The sequence below is a fragment of the Syngnathus typhle genome, linkage group LG12 (genome assembly GCF_033458585.1).
Source record: "Syngnathus typhle isolate RoL2023-S1 ecotype Sweden linkage group LG12, RoL_Styp_1.0, whole genome shotgun sequence".
In the NCBI taxonomy this organism is placed as follows: Eukaryota; Metazoa; Chordata; class Actinopteri; order Syngnathiformes; family Syngnathidae; genus Syngnathus; species Syngnathus typhle.
The window spans coordinates 10,784,003-10,807,750 of record NC_083749.1 but is presented as its reverse complement, the minus strand read 5'-3'; the positions used below and the strand labels follow the sequence as shown (position 1 = coordinate 10,807,750).

The 23,748-nt window shown below is 40.7% G+C and overlaps 1 protein-coding gene across 1 annotated transcript; it reads right to left on the bottom strand.

The window, feature by feature from the left end:
* Positions 1 to 1,057: 1,057 nt before the first annotated feature.
* On the bottom strand, positions 1,058 to 23,748 carry auh (AU RNA binding protein/enoyl-CoA hydratase). The gene is made up of 10 exons (XM_061293168.1): positions 23,486 to 23,748; positions 22,273 to 22,340; positions 19,700 to 19,787; positions 19,529 to 19,615; positions 12,607 to 12,699; positions 12,364 to 12,420; positions 11,938 to 12,125; positions 11,781 to 11,831; positions 4,125 to 4,172; positions 1,058 to 2,577 (listed from the first exon to the last, which is right to left on the bottom strand). Exons 1-10 carry the CDS (start codon positions 23,709 to 23,711, stop codon positions 2,500 to 2,502), a joined length of 984 nt encoding a protein of 327 aa, XP_061149152.1. The 5' UTR covers positions 23,712 to 23,748; the 3' UTR covers positions 1,058 to 2,499.

Below are 23,748 nucleotides of genomic sequence, written 5' to 3'. Positions count from 1 at the left end.
GTCAACTTCTGATGGACCTTGAACATTTCAGGGCACCCATAAACCTAGTGAAAATATGCAGTGTAGAAAATAAATGGATGGCTGAATGGATGACCTTTGAAAAATTCAGAGTACCTGAGCTCCATTTCGAGAGCTGACCCTCTAGCCAACTGTGGAGGCATAAATTAAGGTGCATCATCTTTGGATACATGTTGGCGAGCTTACCCCCTGGAGGCGGACTTGAGAAAAAGATAAATCACGCTAACCCCTATAGACTGAAATTAAATACATAACGACCTAAAAACAATACAGCTTCCTTATTCCCTCATAAATGAGCCATACAGAGGCTAATCATCAAGATACTGTATATTTAAAGATTTCAGTGGGCATAAGTAGAGATGTCCACATACATTGTGGAGCTGTTTTTGGACATAATTAGCAATGTATGTACAATGATTTTGAATGGACAAATTGTGTCACATTCCTCTGCTGACTACCACCAAAACATGGGAAGACGGAATGGGTGGGGCCATATTGATGAGGAGAAGCAGAGGAAAACAATATATTTGAATTATCAAGAAAACTCTATTCAAGTGTTTCTGTTTTACACTGGTTGTATTAAACCAAGTTTACAACTCTACAAACCTATTTGTAGAAATGCCCCGGGGCGCAGTCGTATTGCCTGAAAGAGGGGGAGCCAGACACAGGCACTTTCTTCCACGCTAAAAAAGACTAATAAATTATATAAGAAAATTATGAGCAAAATTAGCACGGCTTTGTTCAAAATGCATTGATTACTAGTTTATGTTACGGGTAGAAGTAAAAATAATCTCAAATCAACCAATTATTAACATTGGGGCTAACATTGGAGTCCACAAAACCGAGTGACAGCCTTGCTACCTATGTATGCTTTTTTGCAGTCTGGTTAGCTGCCGTGCTTGTTAGTAATGATCAAGAGTTAAAACGTGTCATCTCACAGTACACAAGTGGTCGATGTTATCACAACTGTATGTGTCAGACCTTTATCCATCTGGGAAGTGCCACACTACAGAAGGATTACAATAATAATCAGTCCAGATGAGTTTGAGATTTATTTGCAGTAGTTATGAACAAAAACACTGCTACATACCTAAATTAAGCGACAGCACATAATAAAATAACACATATAACACATTGAGTTGAAACCTAGATGTCCATGTGCACCCATTCATCAAGTATAAACTCATCTGTTATCTTCATTATTGTATTCCAAGTACAGTCAAACCTCGGTTTTTGACCACAATCCGTTCCAGAAGGCGGTTCGAAAAGTGAATCGGTCGAATTCCGAATCTATTTTTCCCATTACAAATAATGAAAAAAAAAATTAATCGGTTCCAAGGCTATAGAAACGCCTTTTTTAACAATTTTTTCATTTGCGCATTTTTGTCCGATCGTGCAACTGCAGCGCACTGCCGACCGCGCAACTCCACCGCGCTGGTCGCATTATTGTGACAGAGCCGTCGCTGAAATTTAGAAAATATTTTTAAAGTTTTTGAATAACTCTTAATGTTACGTCAGGCACGTTCTCAGCTCCTCGTTTATGTGTTTATGTAACGTTAGCAAACTGTACCGTTCGGACTGTTGTTGCCTATTCATGTAAGTTCTTGGTGTTGGATTTTGTCAAATAAATTTCCCCCAAAAACGTAACTTATACTCGGTGCGACTTGTGTTTTTTTTTCTTCTTTATTATGCATTTTATGGCTGGTGCGACTTATACTCTGTAGCGAAACTACTGTATATACAAGTTACAGCTACACTGTTTTAATATGCCTTACAATAGTACAAAATAATCTTTTGTCAAAAAACGTTATTCGCGGACGAACACACATGCACGCATATTGAGGAAAAACTTATATTTGAATTCTATATTCGGAATTGCAACACAGAATGTTGGCTTTTTTTTTTTCATGTAATTTTTTTAATGCAGACTAATTGTAATGTTCCAATCAGTGACTGTGACAAAAAGTATGGCATAAACTGTAAAACAGGTCAGACAAAACAATTTTCCACTTCCTATGACTCCATGCAAGCTCCATGCAAACTGTAAGGGATGTGGTATGAGCATACTCCAATATTTCTCTCTGTAGTTTTTGAGAGGAAACATTGCATGAGTGACACCACAGTCATTTAGCAATCATTGCTTTGGTTTGCAAAATGGCTATGGCGATTCTCAGGTCACAGTGTTTTTGATAGACAGACCCCCAAGTAAAGAAAAAAAATTCCTATTGATACATCATTCAAGAAGCAATAACTAAATCATACTAATTTATGGCTTTTTGCATTGGGGAACTAAAAGAAATTACTGGACATTACTTGAATAATATGCTATGGTCACTAAAACAAGGATCAAACATAATCCTGCCCTTCAAGGACTGTGCAGGCAAATGCACTGTCATGTACAATTTCACCTCTAAGCATGTCGGAAGCAGCGGTACAAGAAATTAAGGCCAAAGTCTTGAACATTCTGAGGAGCACAATGACTCACTCTCCCTTGTACTGAGGACGCCTCTTTTCCTTAAATGCAGCTAAACCTTCCAGTCGATCTTTGGTTGGTATCACCTTAGAAAGAAAAATGCAACATTAATACTCTTCACTTATTGTTACCTAGTGGCTTGTTTTGTTTTTAACATGGTGACAAGACATTCAACAAGATACAGACAATTGCAGGAGTTTTCAGCCCATTAAAAAAAAAAATTACATTAACAAAAATGTGGTATTTACTAGGGGTGTAACGATTCATCGATACACATCAATTAATCGATATAATGCTCTACGATTTATTGGCATTGATGCTAAACGTAAACATCGATTTATATCGCCGTGTTTGACTTCGGACATTAGACGCGACTTTATTTTGAAATCCAGTTCATTGTTGCTTGCTTCCTCTTTCCGGGAGCAGTGCGCGGCGTTGTGTTGTGAGCAGAGCAGGCACGTAAAAGGGGAGTCGACAACTAGTACGCGGCTCCTGGGCTGGTGCTATGGCTAGTGTCTAAAAAGACGAGGAAATTTGCTCCCCTTTAGGCTTCAAGTCATTCGTTTGGAAGGACTTTGGATTCCAAAGAAAAGATGGCTCAACGGACCAGACACGTGCAGTTTGTAAATCCTGCCATGCGGTGATAAAATATTCAGGGACCACAAATCTCTATTAAGTTATACTTCTTCCTACTCCTTTTCAGACATGTGAATGTGACTTATGGTTCTTTTGCGGCTATATGTATATGTATGAATGTAGGTACGTCTGTATGTGTATATGCATGTATTTTGTTATGTCCTTTATTGTGTACAATAAGCTTATTCTTCTTTTTTCACATGTTTGAAATAAATAAATAAATAAATAAATAAATAAATAAATAAATAAATAAATCTCGCCGCACATTTAAAGAAAAAACACGACATCAAAGTTCAGTGTTAAAATAAGCACTTTGTAGACTGCAATACTTTTGTAATTTCCTAAATAAAGAGTTTGCAGTACCTTGTTGATTTTGCGTATGAATTGTTATAAATCCCGATATTGTTCTATATTTTTTATTTTAAAAATATATATATCGATCGTAGAGCACTATATCGTGATATATCGTGAATGAATCGCAGCAGGTTTCAAGATATCGGCAAATATCGTATCGTAGTTCTTTGTATCGATATGATATCGTATCGTGACAAAACCCGCGATTTACACCCCTAGTATTTACTGATCATGTTTCTGGCTACTATTTAAAAAAAAAAAAAAAAAAAAAGGTGTACAGGAAATGCACACACTAACAAATGCACTTTAGTAGTTTACATTTGGTACACAAGTAAATATTAAAATCAACAGTTGTCCTTGTGTTATAACGCACTATTCTCTCTCTGCTTTGCCTATTTTAACATTATGAGTTGTCCCTTGAAAAAGATCACCTTTCATCTTGATTTCCGCACATTTTATTTTACTTCCTTAGCCATTTATACCACTACAGGCCAAAGGAATTGTCTTTATAAGAATGTTAAAACTAAATAATTTTCCTTAAATAATTTCTAAAACAAGGGCCCTTTTGGAAAACAGGATGTTGATTTCACAGTATTTAAGAGGTGCCAATTTTGGTAACATTTCAACATGAAAGGATTCTCACTTGGGCATAGCATGCTTCTTCAATAGCCAAGCCAGTAGACAGATCCACCTGAAAGACACAAAGTGTTGTAATCTACAATCTGAGTGTGATTTTAAGCAAATTCAATTTCATTCCTGCTGACCGCCAGAAGGTGGTACTTAAAGCACTAAATAATTTCTTCGCTGATGCGCAGTCAGAGTTTGCATACCAAATGCAAAAACCTGTGACCCCTGGATGACCCGAGACGGGTATAAAGTCTGGTGTCACCAGAGGCTCGTTTCCTCTTTTCTTCTCGCGTGGGTTGTATACCAATGGGTGTTTTCGGCCCTGAAGAAAGTTGGATTCGTCTTTTGACATCTTTTCCCTGCCGCTGTGGAGCCTTTGGTTGGAGCAGGATATTTTCGCCCTCCTAGGCTGCGGCTGTGGTTGGCTTTGTGTATGGTGTTTTGGCGCAGTTGTTGTAACCATACTCGTGTCCCGGCGTAGTCGCGTGCTGACCTCCACGTCGTGTGCCTTGGTTATCCCCCTTTTCCTTTTGTTTCGTGCGTTTTGCGCTTGCTGTGTGTCGGAAGCATTTGCGCCACCGTCCCTCAGCTTGTTGCTGCTTGGGCTGTCGCCCGCAACGTGCTTGCTGTTCAGGTAGTGTTCACGTCGCCTTCCCTCGGCTTAGTCTGTCACCCCGCGACGTGCATTTGCGCTTGCTGTGCAGGTAACGTTCACGCCACTTTCCCTCGGCTTATCACTGGGCTGTTGCCCCGCGAGTACATTTGTGCTTGCCGTCCAGGTAGCGCTCGCGCTGCCTTTCCTTGGCTTGTCACTGCTTGGACTGTCGCGTCGCGAATTTGTGCTTGCTGAGCAGGTGGCATTCGCGCCGCCTTCCCTCGGCTCATTGCTGCTTAGACTGTCGCTCGCGATGTGCGTTTGCACTCGCTGTGCAAGTGCCGTTCGCTCCACCTACCCTCGGCTGCCCCGCTTGCGCTTGTTGCAGGCAACATCCGCGTTGCCTTCTTTGGGATTGTCCTTTTTTCACAATGGAGGACTCCCATTGTTGTGTGGACTACAGTGCCCTCTTTGTGGCCTCGGACATAAGTGCTGAGCGCTGTCCGAGGTTCCTTCAAGCTGACACCGTGGACATGAAAGGTACCCGCCGCCGGGACCAGCTGTCTACATGCTACGCTATAAGCGTTGTGCTTTACCGGCTGCTGTGGCCCGTCCCCCCAGGGCCGGTTCTAGGAATGCACATAAGACGGGGCAGTCAGAAATGTGAAGGGGGCATGTTCTCTCTTTTTTTTTTTTTTAACAATGTTAGTGTTTTCTTCACGGCAGTTGTTAGCTGTGTGTCCAGATCTCAACCTGGAGAAGTGGATTGCACTCTGTCAGGCCACTACACTAAGACCTGTCCCGCTTAGGTGTCCCACCTGAAGATTAAAGCTTCTGCTGGTATTGCTCTTAGGGTAACTGAGGCACGCAAACCCCCTGACCACAATAAGGTGGAAATCTCTCAGGGGGGGGAACATATAATGTTATATTAACTATTATTTGAGTTGTCGTTAATCATTAGTTATATCACGGGTCATTAGGACGAGTTTGGTGGAGTTTTTACTGCTTCTTCCAACTACTACCGCGCTGACTGTAACTTGACACTCTCCGGCTGCTTCTTGCCTCATTTGCATACTCACAGTGATTGGATGTTTACGGAGGGGCGCGGAGTCCTGACAGCAGGCTGTGTGAGGAGACACACTGCACCGGCATGAGAGAAAAGAGGGGGCTGATTAACGTGTGTTTCTGCTAGCGAATTTTTCACTTCTAACAGTTTGATTCGAGGGGGCAGGACATCTGTTTGCGGGGGCGTTGCCCCCTCGTGCTCCTGCAAGGTGGCTACTCTGCCTACCCTGTGTGATAATGTGTGACCTTGTAGTCTTAACTGACAGCGACTCCTACATATGTGCAAAGAGTCTCATAGAGAAGGGAACAGCCAATAAAGCAAGAGAAATGTTACAGCGATATAACGGCATAGCTCAAGCGAACTAGCTAATCATAAGTGCCAAAGAGGCCTATTCTAACAAGAGCTTGCGAGACCAGGGAGTGTTTCTCTGGCCTTAATGAGGGCCGGGCACCCCCGAGTGGGCCCCGTGTCCCATCTTTTTCCCAGCCGCGCCCTCCACCGTGGTTTCGGCACGTGGATGGCGGTGGCGCCCTGTGGCTTCTGCGGGGTGGGGCTACAACACTCCGCTCCTCTCCCCGCTTGCCTCCCGGACAGCCCCAGTCTGCCACTTCTACCCTGCCGTCTGTCTAGGGTTCCTCGGCCCCAGTGGTCTAGGGACCGAGGCCTCGGGGCTGGTCGTCGGTTGCTTTTCCCACCAGCACCTCCATCACTGTCTGGTTTGGATTGGCCTCCAAACAACACAAGCACAGACTGCAACGGACAATCAGGACTGCAGAAAAGATAATTGGACTCAACCTCCCATCTATCCAAGACTTGTACCTGTCCAGGACCAGGAAACATGCAAGTAACATCTCTACAGACCCTTCTCACCCAGGTTGCAGTCTGTTTGAACTACTCCCCTCCGGACGGCGTTATAGAGCTATGTACGCCAAAACCAGCAGACACAGAGACAGCTACTTCCCCCAGGGTGTTGCTCTGATGAACTCACACCACTCTTAGAGTCTCAGAGTCATTACTGTGCAATAACATCCTGCTCTCCACACCTTTTTTGAATTGTCTACACTGTTTGTACTATGTGTCCTCTCTGCATCCATTGCAGCCTGGTCATCCTGGAAGAGGGACCCTCCCATCTGTGGTCTCTTCTCAAGGTTTCTCATTTCCCCTAGCTGGAGTTTTGAGTTTTTCCTTGCCCTCTTGGGAGTTTAAGATCAGGGGATGTTTGAGAACATTTGCCATTTTTCACATGTCCTGAGTGTTGTTAGTCACCAAAATGTTGAACAGAGGCTGTGATTTACCAAAGTCAAATTCCTTGTTTGGCATGCTCAAACATGGCGAATAAAAAACTCTTGAATCTTGAAGCAGCTCAGTTACTGGGCTGCGTGTGCCTTGGATCCCTGAGTGGTTTCTATCTTGACCCAAGGGATCTTCATCTGGTGCTTGACCGCCTGTGTTGGCCTCCTTTTGAGCCCCTGGCAGATGCGGACCTTCAGTGAGTGTCCCATAAATCCACCTTCCTGCTCGCCATTGCCTCTGCGAGGCGGGATGGAGAATTGCATTCCTTGTCGGTGAGCCTTGGGTGCCTGCGGTGGCACCCGGATCGTGCCAGCGTCACCCTGTGTTCAAACTGCGCTTTTGTCCCGAAGGGGCTGTTGGACTTTCATCAAAACCAGCTTGTGCAGCTTGCCCGATTCGTGCCCCTGTCGAGTGAGGGCAGTGTTGAATCAAACCTTTTATGCTTGTCCGGGCCTATGTGGCTAACATTTGTGCGTCTTTGAAGCTTTTTGTCTTCTATGGGGGCGTAAACAGGGGATGCACTCTTTCCAAACGTTGGTCCCGCTGGGTTGTGGATGCCATCCGCCATTGTTACCTGGCGTCTGGCCGACCCCTAACATAGTGGGTGCGTTGCCACTTTACCCGGGGCATTGCCACATCCTGGGTCACCCTGAGGGGAGTGTCCCTGGAGGACATTTGTGCCGCTGCTTTCTGGTCAGCGCCCAGTACTTTCTCCAGGTTCTACTTTGCGGATGTCCCATCACCCTTTCCTTTGGGGTTGGTCGTTGGTCCTGCTGAGGTTTCCCAGTGAAGTTTTGTGTCTGGGATTCCTTGTGACAACGCTGGCATTTCTCATTCAGTGCTTTAAGCACCGTCTCCTGGCGGTCGGCAAGGATGCAATATAACGAAAAGTTACGAATGTAACTACGATTTTATGAATCACGAATGACCGCCACAACGTCCTGTCTCTCTGAATCCTCGTGTTCACGTGAGAAGATTCCGTAGGAAACGAGCCTATGGTGACACCATACTAGTCTAGTGTCACTGGTGACTACCGTAATTTTCGGACTAAAAGTCGCACCGGAGTATAAGTCGCACCAGCCATAAAATGCCCAAGAAAGCGAAAGAAAACATATACCGTTTTTTTCCGTGTATAGTGCGCCCCCATGTATAATACGCACCCTAAAAATGGCATGCTGATGCTGGAAAAAAGCCTGTACCCATGTATAATACGCACCCAATTTTTATGAATTATTTTTTATGAAATTATTTTTTACATTATTTACACCCCTAGTAATTACCGTTTTTCTCCGTGTATAGTGCGCCCCCATGTATAATACGCACCCTAAAAATGGCATGCTGATGCTGGAAAAGTCGCGTCTAATGTCCAAGGTCAAACACGGCGATATAAATCGATGTTTATGTTTAGCATGAATTGTTATAAATCAGGATATTGTTCTATATCTTTTATTAAAAAAAAAATTATCGATCGTAGAGCACTATATCGCGATATATCGTGGTTGAATCGCAGCAGGCTTTAAGATATCGGCAAATAACGTATCGAAGTTCTTTATATCGATATTATATCGTATCGTGACAAAACCCGCGATTTACACCCCTAGTAATTACCGTTTTTCTCCGTGTATAGTGCGCCCCCATGTATAATACGCACCCTAAAAATGGCATGCTGATGCTGGAAAAGTCGCGTCTAATGTCCAAGGTCAAACACGGCGAACAAGAAGAAAGGTGATTTCAAGTTTTATTTCGAGGGAGATTTGTCATGTCTCGTCCCTAGTTTTGCTATGTGTCTAGGTTGCCATAGTTTCTGTTTGCGTCGCCCCTCTCTTCCTGTGTCAACTCAATCAATGTAACGTGTTTTGTATTTAAGTCCTGTCTGCCCCTCGCTCACCGTCGGATCATTGCATGTGTTACTGTCATGATGTCTGTTTGCTTTCTGTTCCTGTCTTTGGTAATGTCACCCTGTCTTTTTGTTCCACGACTTTGTCGGTCAGTCCTGTTGTTGGTTTTGTTTTCTAAAAAAATAAAAATAAAAATTTTTTTAAAAAAAATTAAAAAAAATTTGTACCCATGTATAATGCGCACCCCAGATTTTAGGACAATAAATTCGTTAGATTTTGCGCACTATACACGGAAAAAAACGGTACCGTTTTTTTTTAATCATTATTATTTTTATTTTATTTTTTTAAAGAAAGTCATGGTACAACAAAACCAACAACAGGACTGACCGACAAAGTCGTGGAACAAAAAGACAGCGTGACATTACCAAAGACAGGAACAGAAACCACATCATGACAGTAACACATGCAATGATCCGACGGTGAGCGAGGGGCAGACAGGACTTAAATACAAAACACGTTACATTGATTGAGTTGACACAGGAAGAGAGGGGCGACGCAAACAGAAACTATGGCAACCTAGACACATAGCAAAACTAGGGACGAGACATGACAAATCTCCCTCGAAATAAAACTTGAAATCACCTTTCTTCTTGTTTGTTGTCAATCGCATTCAGCCATCCTGCCCAACACACTTAGTAAAATTCATAATTGACGACACATCGTTTGATGCGATGGTGCAATCCTTGATGGTGTGTTATTGTCAAATATTGTTTCTTTTTTAATCTCCATCGCGGACCGGACGTCATACGGAGGCCGCCATTACAGATGCGCAGAACGGATGCGCAAGACACGTCAGCTATATAAAGAGCGAGAGTTGTTTTCTTCCTATTAGTTTCAATTCACAGTTTAATTAGCAGTTTCAATCAGCAAATAACAAAATGCGTATTACATGTAATATTTCATTTCACAACACTTTGCCTTGTTCCTTTCGTCTCTGCTGTTCACTTCAAACACGCTCCATACGACCGCAATGCTCTCGTATCAGACGCTTGCTCGTTTGCTGTCACAATGTACCCTACAGAAATCCGAAACATTTGTTGCGGCTCCGAGTCACGACGAGGGGCAAGTTTTGGTTTCCAAGGGTGTTTTTATTCCTCTTCAACGTCTCTCCCATACAGAGCCGCCTTTTTCACGTCCGCACGCCTTTTTCACATGCCCGAACGGAGCGCGGTGGTGCGTTTACGGGCAGTCGGAGAAATCAACGCCAACAAAACAAATTACATCCAGCCTAGTTAAGACCATACCAAAGACTATAAAAATGGGACCCATTGCCTCCCCGCGTGTGTGACGATCATTGGGACTTAAAAAATAAAATAAAAAAAAAAATCATGAAAATTGGGTGCGTATTATACATGGGTACAGGCTTTTTTCCAGCATCAGCACCGGGAGTCACGGGAAATGGTCATGCTGACGTCAGCAGCGCGACGCGACGTCGCGGTCGCACGTCAGCAGCGCGACGTCGCGTCAGCAGCGTGGCGGTTGTTTACATAAAGGACAAAGATCGATTCGTCCAGGGACGGTGGATGAGGCTCGGACAATGCTTTTACGCACGCCCGGTCCTACTCCACCGAGCTGTCATTCACCACACGCCAGTAAATTTGTTTTGTTAAATAAAGAGCCGTTTACCAAACCCACGTCTTTCCTTGAACTTTGTTAACGCTACAATATAGTTATATAGTAGATCTGTGGAATAACGACGAGGCTGACGTCAGGGCGCACGCGCGGCGATGTTGACAAAGGACGAGGAATTTGATCGATGGATTTAATGATTTAGAGCTCACAGATGGTTTGATAACATTATTGCCTATATAATAGTTATTTGATATATTATTTATATATCGTTATATGGGCCTGTGGAATATTTTGAAGTGCAAGAGCCGTCAGCGGCGCGCACGCATTATTGACAAAGGACGATTGATGGATTTAATGAATTGGAGTGACGCAGATGGTTTTATTAACGTGTTATTTATGTAATAGTTTTTTGAATAACTCTGAATTTTACGTCACGGACGTTCTCAGCTCAGTTTGTGTTTATGACACGTTAGCATACCTATCGTTTAGCCTGTTGTTGCTCACGTGTTGTTGCGACGCTGCGTCAGCAGCGCGGCGGTTGTTTACATAAAGGACAAAGATTGACTCGAAGAGCTGCGGCTGACGCGACGTTGCGCTGCTGTCGTCACTTGAAATTCAAATTACAGTAATCCCTTGCTACATTGCGGTTCGTTTATCGTGGTTTCACTTTTTTTTTTCTTAAAATTTTTGAAAAAAAAACACATATATAAGTCGCTCCTGAGTATAAGTCGCCCCCCCACCCAAACTATGAAAAAAAAACGTGATTTATAGTCCAAAAATTACGGTAATTTGGTATGCACACTCGGACTGCGCATGCCTGAAGGAATCAATCAGTGCTTTAAGCACCGCCTCCTGGTGGTCATTCGGGATTCATAAAACCATAGTTACATTCATAACTTTCGTTTCCTGAGATTAATTCATTTCTCAAAATACATAATTTACTGGGATAAAACAATTTATCGATAAATAAACTGATGGGGCTGCACAGAACATCCCTAAATAATTTTCCTCCCCCTTAAAATACACATGTACATCAAATTTTCATCGTAATATGACATTGTGTGCACAACAATTGGCTGGGGGACCAGTTTAGAGTGTATACCGCCAACTGCCTGAAGACAGTTGGTTTGAGTATCCTGTCATAGGGTTCTGCCATTTACTTGTGCCAGAACAAAGTGCTTTCACGTATTTCGCAGAATGTAAGAGTTGGTAGCGCATAAAGTGGACTGTTGTGCATTGCTGGCTTACCTCTATACCCTGATTGATAGCCAATTTTGCCATTCTCACTGCAATTGGACCCTGTGGGAACAAAATACAAGGTCTAACAGGAGTATGACAGCATGAATAGAAAAAAAAATGACAAGATGCTTTCCTTGATAGCTTCTTGCAACTAGCACCCTCTCACCTGAGGGTTAATCTCACGCGCAAGCTCCAAAGCTCGCAGATAGGCAGCATCTCCACTCGTATTCTGCTCCACAGAATGACTGACCAGGCCCAAGCGACAAGCCTCTGCTCCATCCACCACCCGGGCAGTGTACATCAACTCTTTAGCATGGGACACACCAATCACCCTGGGGAGACGCTGAGTGCCACCTGCATTGGAAAAGGGTAAAATAAGAAGCTCCGTTTATTCAATAAAATACAAGACCATCCAACATCCTTCAAAAAAATACTTTCTAATAGCAACAATCAATAAAATAAATCAAAATAATGAATACAGTCACCATCATCTACAATAAGAGTGTGTGCATAAAGCCTCTCAACCAAAGGTTTTTAATTTTTTTTACAAGCCAAAAAATCTATTGTTCACCGTAACAGAATATAATCTTACCTGCCCCAGGAATAATTGCAAGTTTAGTCTCAACAAGTCCCATTTTTGCAGAATTTGCTATAGGGAGAGATAACATGACAATGAAACTTTTGAAGGTTCCACATCAATGAAAAACAAATGTGCAAAGGGACAAAAGAGTAAAGATTCACAAAATGGCCAGAAAGTCATGTGCATGTAACAGCAATACAAATACAAACGCAACCTCTCGCTATTATTCTAAAACAAAACCTAAAAGAATCTTACAGGCAACTCTGATGTCACATGCCAGAGCCATTTCCAAGCCTCCTCCTAAGGCAGCTCCATCAAGTGCAGCAATTGTGGGCATTGGTAGGTTGCCTATTAGTGGAAATACATTTCAGCAGAAGCACAAGTACAAGTTAGGGATGTCACGATACCAGTATTTCAGTAGTCGGTACCAATACCTTGATTTTCCATTCTTGATACCAATTCGGTACCACGGTAAAAAACAACAAAAACACTTACTTTTAAAATCACTAATCCAGCCAAGAAGGCTTGCGCACTAACCCTAAACATGTGCACAAACATAATTGTGCATATTTGAGCCTTTGTCTGGGCACTTTGTCAAAATGTTTGACATTAGATACGTTTGGTAACCGTAATGCCCCAGCTGACTCATGCCAGAATGACGGCACTTAGGCATATTCGGGTTAACATATTTATAACTTAACGTGGCACAACAGTGATAGTAAAAGGACGAATCTATAATTGGTCCGGTTGCATCCGCCTTGAATGCAAAATATTTCCACACACACGACTCTTTGTGCGACCTGGCTCCTCAACAAGCCGGGGTGTTGGACTTCCACTCCCACTTGCTAAAGCCATTGTTCTGAAACAACGAAAGTTTTCTTCTTCTTCAGCGCCGCTGACTGCTGCTCCCTGATGCTCGCATGCATATACTGCCCCCTTCAGTTCCGGCAAGAATCAACACAGCTCGCTGAGTGAAAAGTTAAATATTCTGTATCACTAAAAGCAGGTATTGACGTATTTTTTGCGTGTTGGTACCAAATTGGTACAGAAAGTATCAGTTCTCGTGACATCTCTTACTATCTAGTACAATGCACAATAATGTTGAGTACTGTAATTTTCGGAATATAAGTCGCTCCGGAGTATAAGTTGCACCAGCCATAAAATGCCCAAAAATGTGGGAAAAAAACATATAAGTCGCTCCGGAGTATAAGTCGCAATTTATTCGACAAAATCCAACACCAAGAACAGACATGAACGAGCAACAACAGGCTAAACAATACGGTACGCTAACGTGACAAACGCAAACGAGGAACTGAGAACGGGCCTGCTCGTAACATTCAGTTATTTAAAAAAACTATCACATAAATAACATGTTTATAAAACCATCTGTGTCACTCCAATTTATTAAATCCATCGATCGTCCTTTGTCAACAATGCCGTGTGCCGTGCCGCAGTTCAAATTATTCCACAGGCCCATACAAAGATATATAAACTATATTTTAAATAACTATCACATAAACAACAATATTATCAAACCATTTGTGTCACTTCAAATCATTAAATCCATCGATTAAATTTCTCGTCCTTTATGTCATCCTGGTGACAGAGGACATGTCCAGAGGATATGGCGCTTTAAAGTGTTACCGTTTTTTTCCGTGTATAGTGCGCAAAATTTAACGAATTTATTGTCCTAAAATCTGGGGTGCGCATTATACATGGGTATAAAAATATTTTAATTTTTTTTTTTTTTTTTTTTTTTTTAGAAAACAAAACCAACAACAGGACTGACCGACAAAGTCGTGAAACAAAAAGACAGGGTGACATTACCAAAGACAGGAACAGAAAGCAAACAGACATCATGACAGTAACACATGCAATGATCCGACGGTGAGCGAGGGGCAGACAGGACTTAAATACAAAACACGTTACATCGATTGAGGTGACACAGGAGGAGAGGGGCGACGCAAACAGAAACTATGGCAACCTAGACACATAGCAAAAGTGGGGACGAGACGTGACAAATGTCCCTCGAAATGAAACTTGAAATCACCAAGTTTTGGTTTCCAAGGGTGTTTTCATTCCTCTTCAACGTCTCTCCCATACAGAGCCGCCTTTTTCACGTCCGCACGCCTCTTTCCCGTGCGCGCACGGAGCGCGGTGGTGCGTTTAAGGGCAGTCGGAGAAATCAACGCCAACAAAAAAAATTACATCCAGCCTAGTTAAGACCATACTAAAGACTATAAAAATGGGACCCATTGCCTCCCTGCGTGTGTGACGATCATTGGGACTTAAAAAAAATAAAAATAAAATGTAAAAAAAATTCATAAAAATTGGGTGCGTATTATACATGGGTACAGGCTTTTTTCCAGCATCAGCATGCCATTTTTAGGGTGCGTATTATACATGGGGGCGCACTATACACGGAAAAAAACGGTAAGTTAGTTTGAAGTTTACATACTGTAAATTACGGAACGTATGTATTAGGGGTGTAACGATTCATCGATACACATCGATTAATCGATATAATGCTCTACGATTTATTGGCATCGATGCTAAACATAAACATCGATTTATATCGCCGTGTTTGACCTTGGACATTAGACGCGACTTTTCCAGCATCAGCATGCCATTTTTAGGGTGCGTATTATACATGGGGGCGCACTATACACGGAGAAAAACGGTAATTACTAGGGGTGTAAATCGCGGGTTTTGTCACGATACGATATAATATCGATATAAAGAACTTCGATACGTTATTTGCCGATATCTTAAAGCCTGCTGCGATTCAACCACGATATATCGCGATATAGTGCTCTACGATCGATAATTTTTTTTTTAATAAAAGATATAGAACAATATCCTGATTTATAACAATTCATACGCAAAATCAACAAGGTACTGCAAACTCTTTATTTAGGAAATTACAAGAGTATTGTAGTATACAAATTGCTTACTTTAACACTTAACTTTGATGTCGTGTTTTTTCTTTAAATGTGCGGCGAGATTTGTGCTCCCTGAATATTTGATCACCGCATGGCAGGATTTACAAACTGCACGTGTCTTGTCCGTTGAGCCATCTTTTCTTTGGAATCCAAAGTGCTTCCAAACGAATGACTTGAAGCCTAAAGGGGAGCCAATTTCCTCGTCTTTTTGGACACTAGCCATAGCACCAGCCCAGGAGCCGCGTACTAGTTGTCGACTCCCCCTTTCACGTGCCTGCTCTGCTCACAACACAACAACGCCGCGCACTGCTCCCTGCTCCCGGAAGAGGAAGCAAGCAACAATGAACTGGATTTCAAAATAAAGTCGCGTCTAATGTCCGAGGTCAAACACGGCGATATAAATCGATGTTTACCTTTAGCATCGATGCCAATAAATCGTAGAGCAGGGGTCACCAAACTACGGCCCGCGGGCCGGATACGGCCCGCGGGACCGTTTAATCCGGCCCGCCAACCCTGAATAAATTGTATTATTAACCTTTTTTTTTTTTTTTTTTTTTTCTCATTTTGCCTGCAATGACTGCGTTTCCCCAGTAGATGGGGAAGCGCTCGCCTGCGCATTTACTACCGGAAGCCGTGTCAGAAAGCTCGGTGCACACTCACAAGTGCGTGTACGGACATGGCGCACTCGCGCTCTATTTGTATCAGTCCCGAATTTAGAGCGTGGGCTGTGACGACAGCATTCTTGTAATTTGCGCGCTGAGCTTTCAGATGCAGTTTTGCCCTAAGGCCACCCACAAACCTTCCCCTGGAATCCTTCCGTTAAAATGTCGCCCAAGTAAAGCAGGGTGAACACAGTGCCGAGCGTTTAAAAGAGCCAATTTGGCTCGACGTACGCGACGTGACGTTCAGCCACATGAACGTCAACATCTACCCGTCACAGATCGAGGTAAACAGACCAACACCTTGGATCTCGCCTAAGAATTGCCACAACAAATTTTACTCCAGACTATGACGCACTATCAAACTTTAACAAAAAAGACAGCGGTGTCTACAAGCCTACTGGAACCTACAAAAGGATTATAAGGAAGGAACACAAGAACTTTAAGAGACTGCTCATATGTGTCAGAGAGGTTCTGCTCTGACAACTGAGCTGAACTTTTATCTGTTAAGATTGTGCATGGCACAACAGAAAGTTAATGTTCCATGGGTTTTTTTCTATGAAGAACCCAGAGAGAGTTATTTAGTTATTATTTATTTTCTGTTTTTTCTGTGAAGAACTCAGAGAGGGTTTAGTTATTATTTATTTCATTAATAGTGTTATTATTTGTTTCCTGACTTTTTTTCTGTAAAGAACCTGGAAAGGGTTATTAAATAACCGTTATTTGGTTATGTGTGGCTTTCTGGAAAACAATAAATTTTTTAAGCTCCCCTACGATCGTCACACTTTTTCTGTTACAAACTGCCACCGGCCCGCCATCAGAGAAGGGAAAGGTTATGTGGCCCTCACAGGAAAAAGTTTGGGGACCCCTGTCGTAGAGCATAATATCGATTAATCGATGTGTATCGATGTATCGTTACACCCCTAGTAATTACTTTATTTGATTTCTTCTCTCTATTTTTCATGTTTAGAATATGTTCAAGATAAAGATATCAAAGCATGTGAAGTGATCAACTATACTAAAAATAACATGTGCAGTGGTCAACTATACTTGTTAGTAAGTGATGTGTTAATGATCAAGTAAAAATTTGTGAAAAAAACATATAAGTTGCCCCCCCCACCCGAACTATGAAAAAAACTGCGACTTATAGTCCGAAAATTACGGTAAATATGGGATAACATATATGATTACATCAACACGACAAGTCTCAGTTTTTTTCATAGTTTGGCCGGTGGTGTGACTTATAATCAGCGACTTATATGTGAAATTATTAACACATTATTACTTGATCATTAACACATTACTTACTAGTATAGTTGATCACTTCACATTATTTTCACTTTAAACCGCATGAGGGAACACTCGGCCTGTGGAATAATTGGAACCGCAACTGACAATGAGTCTGGCCTCAGCCCCGCATCTACTGCCGGAGTTAGCAGCGGTGTTGTTTATAAGCGACATGGAGAATGATGATTTCGATGGATTTAATGATTTGGAGTGACACGGATGGTTCGATAAACTTATTTATGCTATAGTTATTTTATATATGGTTTATATCAGGGCTGTGGACTCGGTCGGATTTTTGCACTGAGTCCGAGTCCGGCCTCTTGACCACGAGTCCGAGTCCGGCTGTCCATTTTTTCTGTTAATTCATGTGACTGCTTAGTCTTTATTCAAGGCTAATTTAGATCAAAATCTAAATAATTACAACAGTTTTGTGATAGCTTTGTCTTTATTAAACATATAAACAAATACAATAAACAGATACTTTCAAGTTTTAATCATTAATTACACCATTATAGCTCAGACATTTATCTAAACACAAATAATTAGTGACGACCCCACAACTATCGAAACACATCAATGATATAAGCTGGGTGACATAATCGTCCTTGACATTGGTACATAATGTAAACATTAGCCTAAGTGCAACTCAACGTGGCCGCATTGATCGTAACTTACACTCCGTTTTACCCCTAAATCTAGAGGCAAAACATTGTTCTCTCGCTGCTCCCGGGTTCTTCCATCTTGGCATTGTGGGTCTTGTACGTGCACGCACGCACGCAGGCAGGCAGGCGCGGGCGCGCACGCAACGACTAAATTTGTCTTCCTACGCGCATTCTCAGCAGCATGATGAAAATTAAATTGAACGTATTTTTTTTATTGTCGGACTCGGTGGACTCGGTCAAAATCAGCACCGAGTCCGAGTCCGGCAAAAATGACTGAGTCCGATGAGTCCGAGTCCCCGAGTCAGAGTGCACAGCCCTGGTTTATATATAGTTAAATAGGCCTGTGGAATAGTTGGAACCGCAACTGATGACGAGTCTGATGTCAGCGCCACATGTACTTCCAGAGTCAGCATTGGCGCTTTGTTTTTAAAGTGACACAGCGGACGAAGATTTCGATGAATTTAATGATTTAGAGTGCCACGGATGGTTCAATAAAATTGTTATTTATGTTATAGTTATTTGATATATAATTTATATATATATAGGCTCGTGGAAAAACTGGAACCGCAACTGACGAGTCAGCGCCGCATGCACTTCCGCAGTCAGCAGCGACGTGAGAGACAAAGGACGAAGATTTCAATGGATTTAATGATTTGGAGTGACACGGATGGTTTGATAAACATGTTATTTATGTGATAGTTATTTGAATAACTGTTAATGTTATGTCTGGCACGTTTTCAGTTCCTTGTTTGTGTATGTCAGGCACGTTCTCAGTTCCTTGTTTGTGTTTATGTAACGGTTAGCATACCATAACGTTTAGCCTGTTGTTGCCTGTTCATGGTGTTGGATTTTGTCAAATAAAGTTCCCCCAAAAATGCGACTTGTACTCCGGTGCGACTATTATGTTTTTTTCTTCTTTATTACGCATTTTAACGGCGTTATAGAGCTCGGTACGCCAAAACCAGCAGACACAGAGACAGCTTCTTCCCCCAGGCTGTTGCTCTGATGAACTCATACCACTCTTAGAGTCTCAGAGTCATTACTGTGCAATAACATCCTGCTCTCCACACACCTTTTTTGAATTTGTCTACATTGTTTGTACTATGTGTCCTCTCTGCATCCATTGCAGCCTGGTCATCCTGGAAGAGGGACCTTCCCATCTGTGGTCTCTTCTCAAGGTTTCTCATTTCCCCTAGCTGGAGTTTTGAGTTTTTCCTTGCCATTTTGGGAGGTTAAGATCAGGGGATGTTTGAGAGTATTTGCCATTTTTCACATGTCCTGAGTGTTGTTAGTCACCTAAATGTTGAACAGAGAGTGTGATTTACCGAAGTCAAATTCCTTGTTTGGAACGCTCAAACATGGCAAATAAAAACTCTTGAATCTTTTTTTAATTTTATGGCTGATGTGACTTGTACTCCGGAGCGATTTATAGTCCAGAAAATACAGTAATTGTATTAAAAACAATGAATACAAGATTGGTAGATATGTAAAACTAGACCCACATGGGTACAGACCAATTGTATTAAATTGAAAAAAATATTAACTTGACCAAATTTGGACCAGTTTTCACCAGGCAGTGACAATATGTGACATCCATAGGATCCAATTAAAATGGACAAATGTTTACCCAGTTCAGTGATTAGTGTTCTTGCTTTGGACACAAATGGTCCCACTTCACTTTGATGCATCTTGGCCCTCTCCTTAAGGTCTGCTCCTGTACACGAGACAAAGCAGTAAACCTTAAACCTCTTTAAATTTGCATTTACTGATTTGACAAATGGACAAAATGAAGACTGACCTGCACAGAAGATCCCTGGAACCAGACTGCAAAAAATGACACTGCGGATTTTGTTATTCTTTTTTATATCCCCTACAGCATCAGACATCTGAAAGAAAGAAAGAAATATATATACATATATACATAATATATATACACATATATATATATATATACATAATATATATACATATATATATATACATAATATATATACATATATATATATACATAATATATATACATATATATATATACATAATATATATACATATATATATATACATAATATATATACATATATATATATATACATAATATATATACATATATATATATACATAATATATATACATATATATATATACATATATATATACATAATATATATACATATATATACATAATATATATACATAGATATATACATAATATATATACATACATATATACATAATATATATACATACATATATACATAATATATATACATACATATACATATATATATACATACATATACATATATATATACATACATATACATATATATACATACATATACATATATATATACATACATATACATATATATATACATACATATACATATATATATACATACATATACATACATATACATACATATACATATACATACATATACATACATATACATACATATACATACATATACATACATATACATACATATACATACATATACATACATATACATACATATACATACATATACATACATATACATACATACATATACATACATATACATACATATACATACATATACATATATATACATACATATACATATATATACATACATATACATATATATATACATATATATACATACATATACATATATATACATACATATACATACATACATATACATACATATACATACATATACATACATATATACATATATATATATCATTTGATGCATGCCATCCAGAAAGTTCTACTTTTGTCTTATCAACTCATATTTTAAAATATTTTCCCAAAAGTCTTGGGGATCGTTCAAATGCCCCCACTCCCATCTTCCTAAAAAGTAACAAGAGCCTTTAGTAGTCACCTGGCCTCAGAAGTTTGCCATTTTTGCCCAGTTTCTTTTTCATTTTATAATCATAAACACAGATCACTGAGACAAGAAAGGTCTGCATTTCATTTGATGTTGTCCAGGGTTTCTGGATGAGTCATCAATGTGCTTGAGTTGCGTGGTGATTTATGATTCCTTGAATCTTTACCACTGTTCTATGTATTCTCTATTTGGGCATAATGACTCATTTTGTGGTTCACTGGAGGACTAATGTTTTAAGGCCTCTTTATACTCAAGGCGGCACGCAGTTTGTCTTCACACTGGAGCACAGCCCATTCATTGTTTTGAAAGTGTGTTGCAGTATCACTTCAAGTCTGAGGATGTCACTGCAGCTGATCTAGGCTGCATTGACTACATTACGATTGAAGAGGCTTTATGGAATGCAGCTGGGGGAAGCCCTACTGTGTCATCACTGCTTGAGACTAAATAAACCAATCACAAAAGATGATCCATGCAGCATTTGACACAATGCGTCAGTCACGTGATGCAAAACGGCAGTTGTTGCGCATGCAATGTATAAACAGGCCTTAAAACAGCTTGGTAACTACGCATTTCCATACTGATGTATGTCTGTTTTATTTTTCATCTGTTCATGAGATTCGTTGGAATATGGCAATTAGTTTCTGCTTTCTGAGATATTTTGATCATTTTCATTTTGTCAAATGTTATTAGACAAACGTTAAGTATAAGTACCGTATTTTCCGAACCATAAGTTGCAGTTTTTTTTCCATAGTTTGGCCGGGGGTGCGATTTATAATCAGGAGCGACATATATGAGTAATCCGGAGTTGTTTATAACAGAGATTGACACAGAGGACGAACATTTCAATGGCTCTAATGATTTGGAGTGACACGGATGGTTCAATAAACTTATTTATTCTATAATTATTTGATATATATGGTTTATTTAGTGTAGCAGCTTGTCTATCATTGGAGTTCAGTAGTTTCAGATTGCCTAAAGAGGCCGTGAAGGCAGCAGGGGGGAGGAGACGGGAAGAGAGATCCGGGGCGCGTTGTCAGAGTGAGGCTACACACACTGTGTGTTGGCTTGTATGTTGAACTCTTGTTTTGTGAAATAAAGAGGTGGTTACCAAACCCACGACTTGCCTGGTACTTTGGTAACGCTACGATTTTTATGTACCATTAGCATACCGTATCGTTTAGCCTGCTGTTGCCTGTTCTTTGTGTTGGATTTTGTCAAATTAAGTTCTCCCAAAAATGCGACTTGTACTCCAGTGCGATTTTTTTTTTTTCCTTCTTTGTCATGAATTCTTTGGCTGGTGCAACTTGTACTCCAGAGCAACTTATAGTTCGGAAAATACGGTATATAGTTTTAACATACAAATTCAATAGTATACATTAATATAAAAGTACCTACATTACGCATTTAGGCAAAATGCATTTCGGTTGACAAGCACACTAATTTACAGACATTTGACAAATACAAGAGGCAAACAGAGAAAACATACCATTTTTACCAGATTTTTGCTTATAGCATTTTTGGCTTTTGGTCGGTTTATCCCAACAACCACTATACCTGAAACAAAAGGGTAAATGATGATTGAATGTGTTATTAACCAGAACAACATAGAAATTTCACATATAAAAAAACACAAAATCTGTTAAACATGTCAACACAGAGAGCACAACTAACTATTAAAATCAAGCATTAAGATCGCCATACGGAAAAAAACATTGTAAAACCAATTCAAAAAAGGTTACGCCACCTCAAACATGGCTTTTGAGTATTAGCATAAATTGAAGCAATTTTTTCATAAGCCAACATGTGTAGCCTACATAATTAGATTATTGTTGATCAGCAATGCAAAATAAAACTTGTATGGGTATGCAAACAGGTAAAGATCGCATATGCCTTGAATATATGACCCACTGCATATGAAATACAAAAGTACCCGATATAGACTGATTGTTTTTTGTACGTTGTATGTTTTGATGGTGTAAAGTAGTCACATCGAAGATGTGTTTGTGTTCTTTCACACAAGGCTGACAATTTCTTTTTATCTCTAGATGGGCGAATAGAGAAACTGCAAACAGCACTGGTGTTCACCATTGTTTTGAACACAAAACCGATTCGGTGACTATTTTGGCTTTGTCGTCTCATGAGGAAACAGCTTAATTCGCCTACTTTTATACCCAGCATTTTTTTACAATCATTCAAATTCGGCAGGGTCATTAACTACCTTCTGTGGTGTGCCAAATTTAAAAGGCATATTTGATATTCACTTTGCAGTGACTATCAATGACCACTTTAGTAAACTAAATACAAAGGCAAAATTAAAAATTAAAACAATCAAAATCTTACCAACTTAAAGACTTCTACTTTGTGTGCATTTAATATGAGAAAATTAAATTTAGTGCTTTCACTTTGTGATACTTCATGACTAATATTCTCCAGGGTGAGTAAATGTCTAACTTTTACTCGTTCATTAGCAAAAACATTTTCCAGTAAGTTATGTGAACTTTCACTGAAGAATTGATTTCAGGTACTGATACAAGACGGTCATGTTTCGACTAAATCGGTGCAAGATCCAGCCACTGTAGTTTAGCGCTCGGCGTAACTCTACTTCATATTTACAGGCGTAATGAGACAACTGTGCAAGCATCGCATACCGGAGGTTAGCCAGTGTCTTTCACGGTCACTATTGGGAGAGGAAAACATACCGTAATCTTCTCCGTCAAGGTACCTCACGAGCAAGTCGTCTTTTGCCTCTGAGCTATACTGTCGTGCTAGTGCGCCAAAGCCAAACGGCGGGCAAAAGGATATAGTGGAGCCGGCATACTTTCTTGAAGAGAAGAAGGACGAACCGAGCTTGCACGCGTTATCATTGTCTGTAAAATGCAAGCGGCAAGCTTGTAAAAGCACTCTGCGTCCGACTAGGGCCGCCATATTTACGAAGCGTACCTATGACTTTGAACTCTGACCT

Bases quoted from the DNA above. Each gene is read 5' to 3' on its own strand.
- auh (XM_061293168.1), bottom strand. From the start codon at position 23,711: ATGGCGGCCCTAGTCGGACGCAGAGTGCTTTTACAAGCTTGCCGCTTG. The intron at 19,616-19,699 runs GTCAGTCTTCAT...TCTCGTGTACAG, and splicing joins TCCAGGGATCTTCTGTGCAG to GAGCAGACCTTAAGGAGAGG. The intron at 4,173-11,780 runs GTAAGCCAGCAA...TGTGTCTTTCAG, and splicing joins CTATCAATCAGGGTATAGAG to GTGGATCTGTCTACTGGCTT.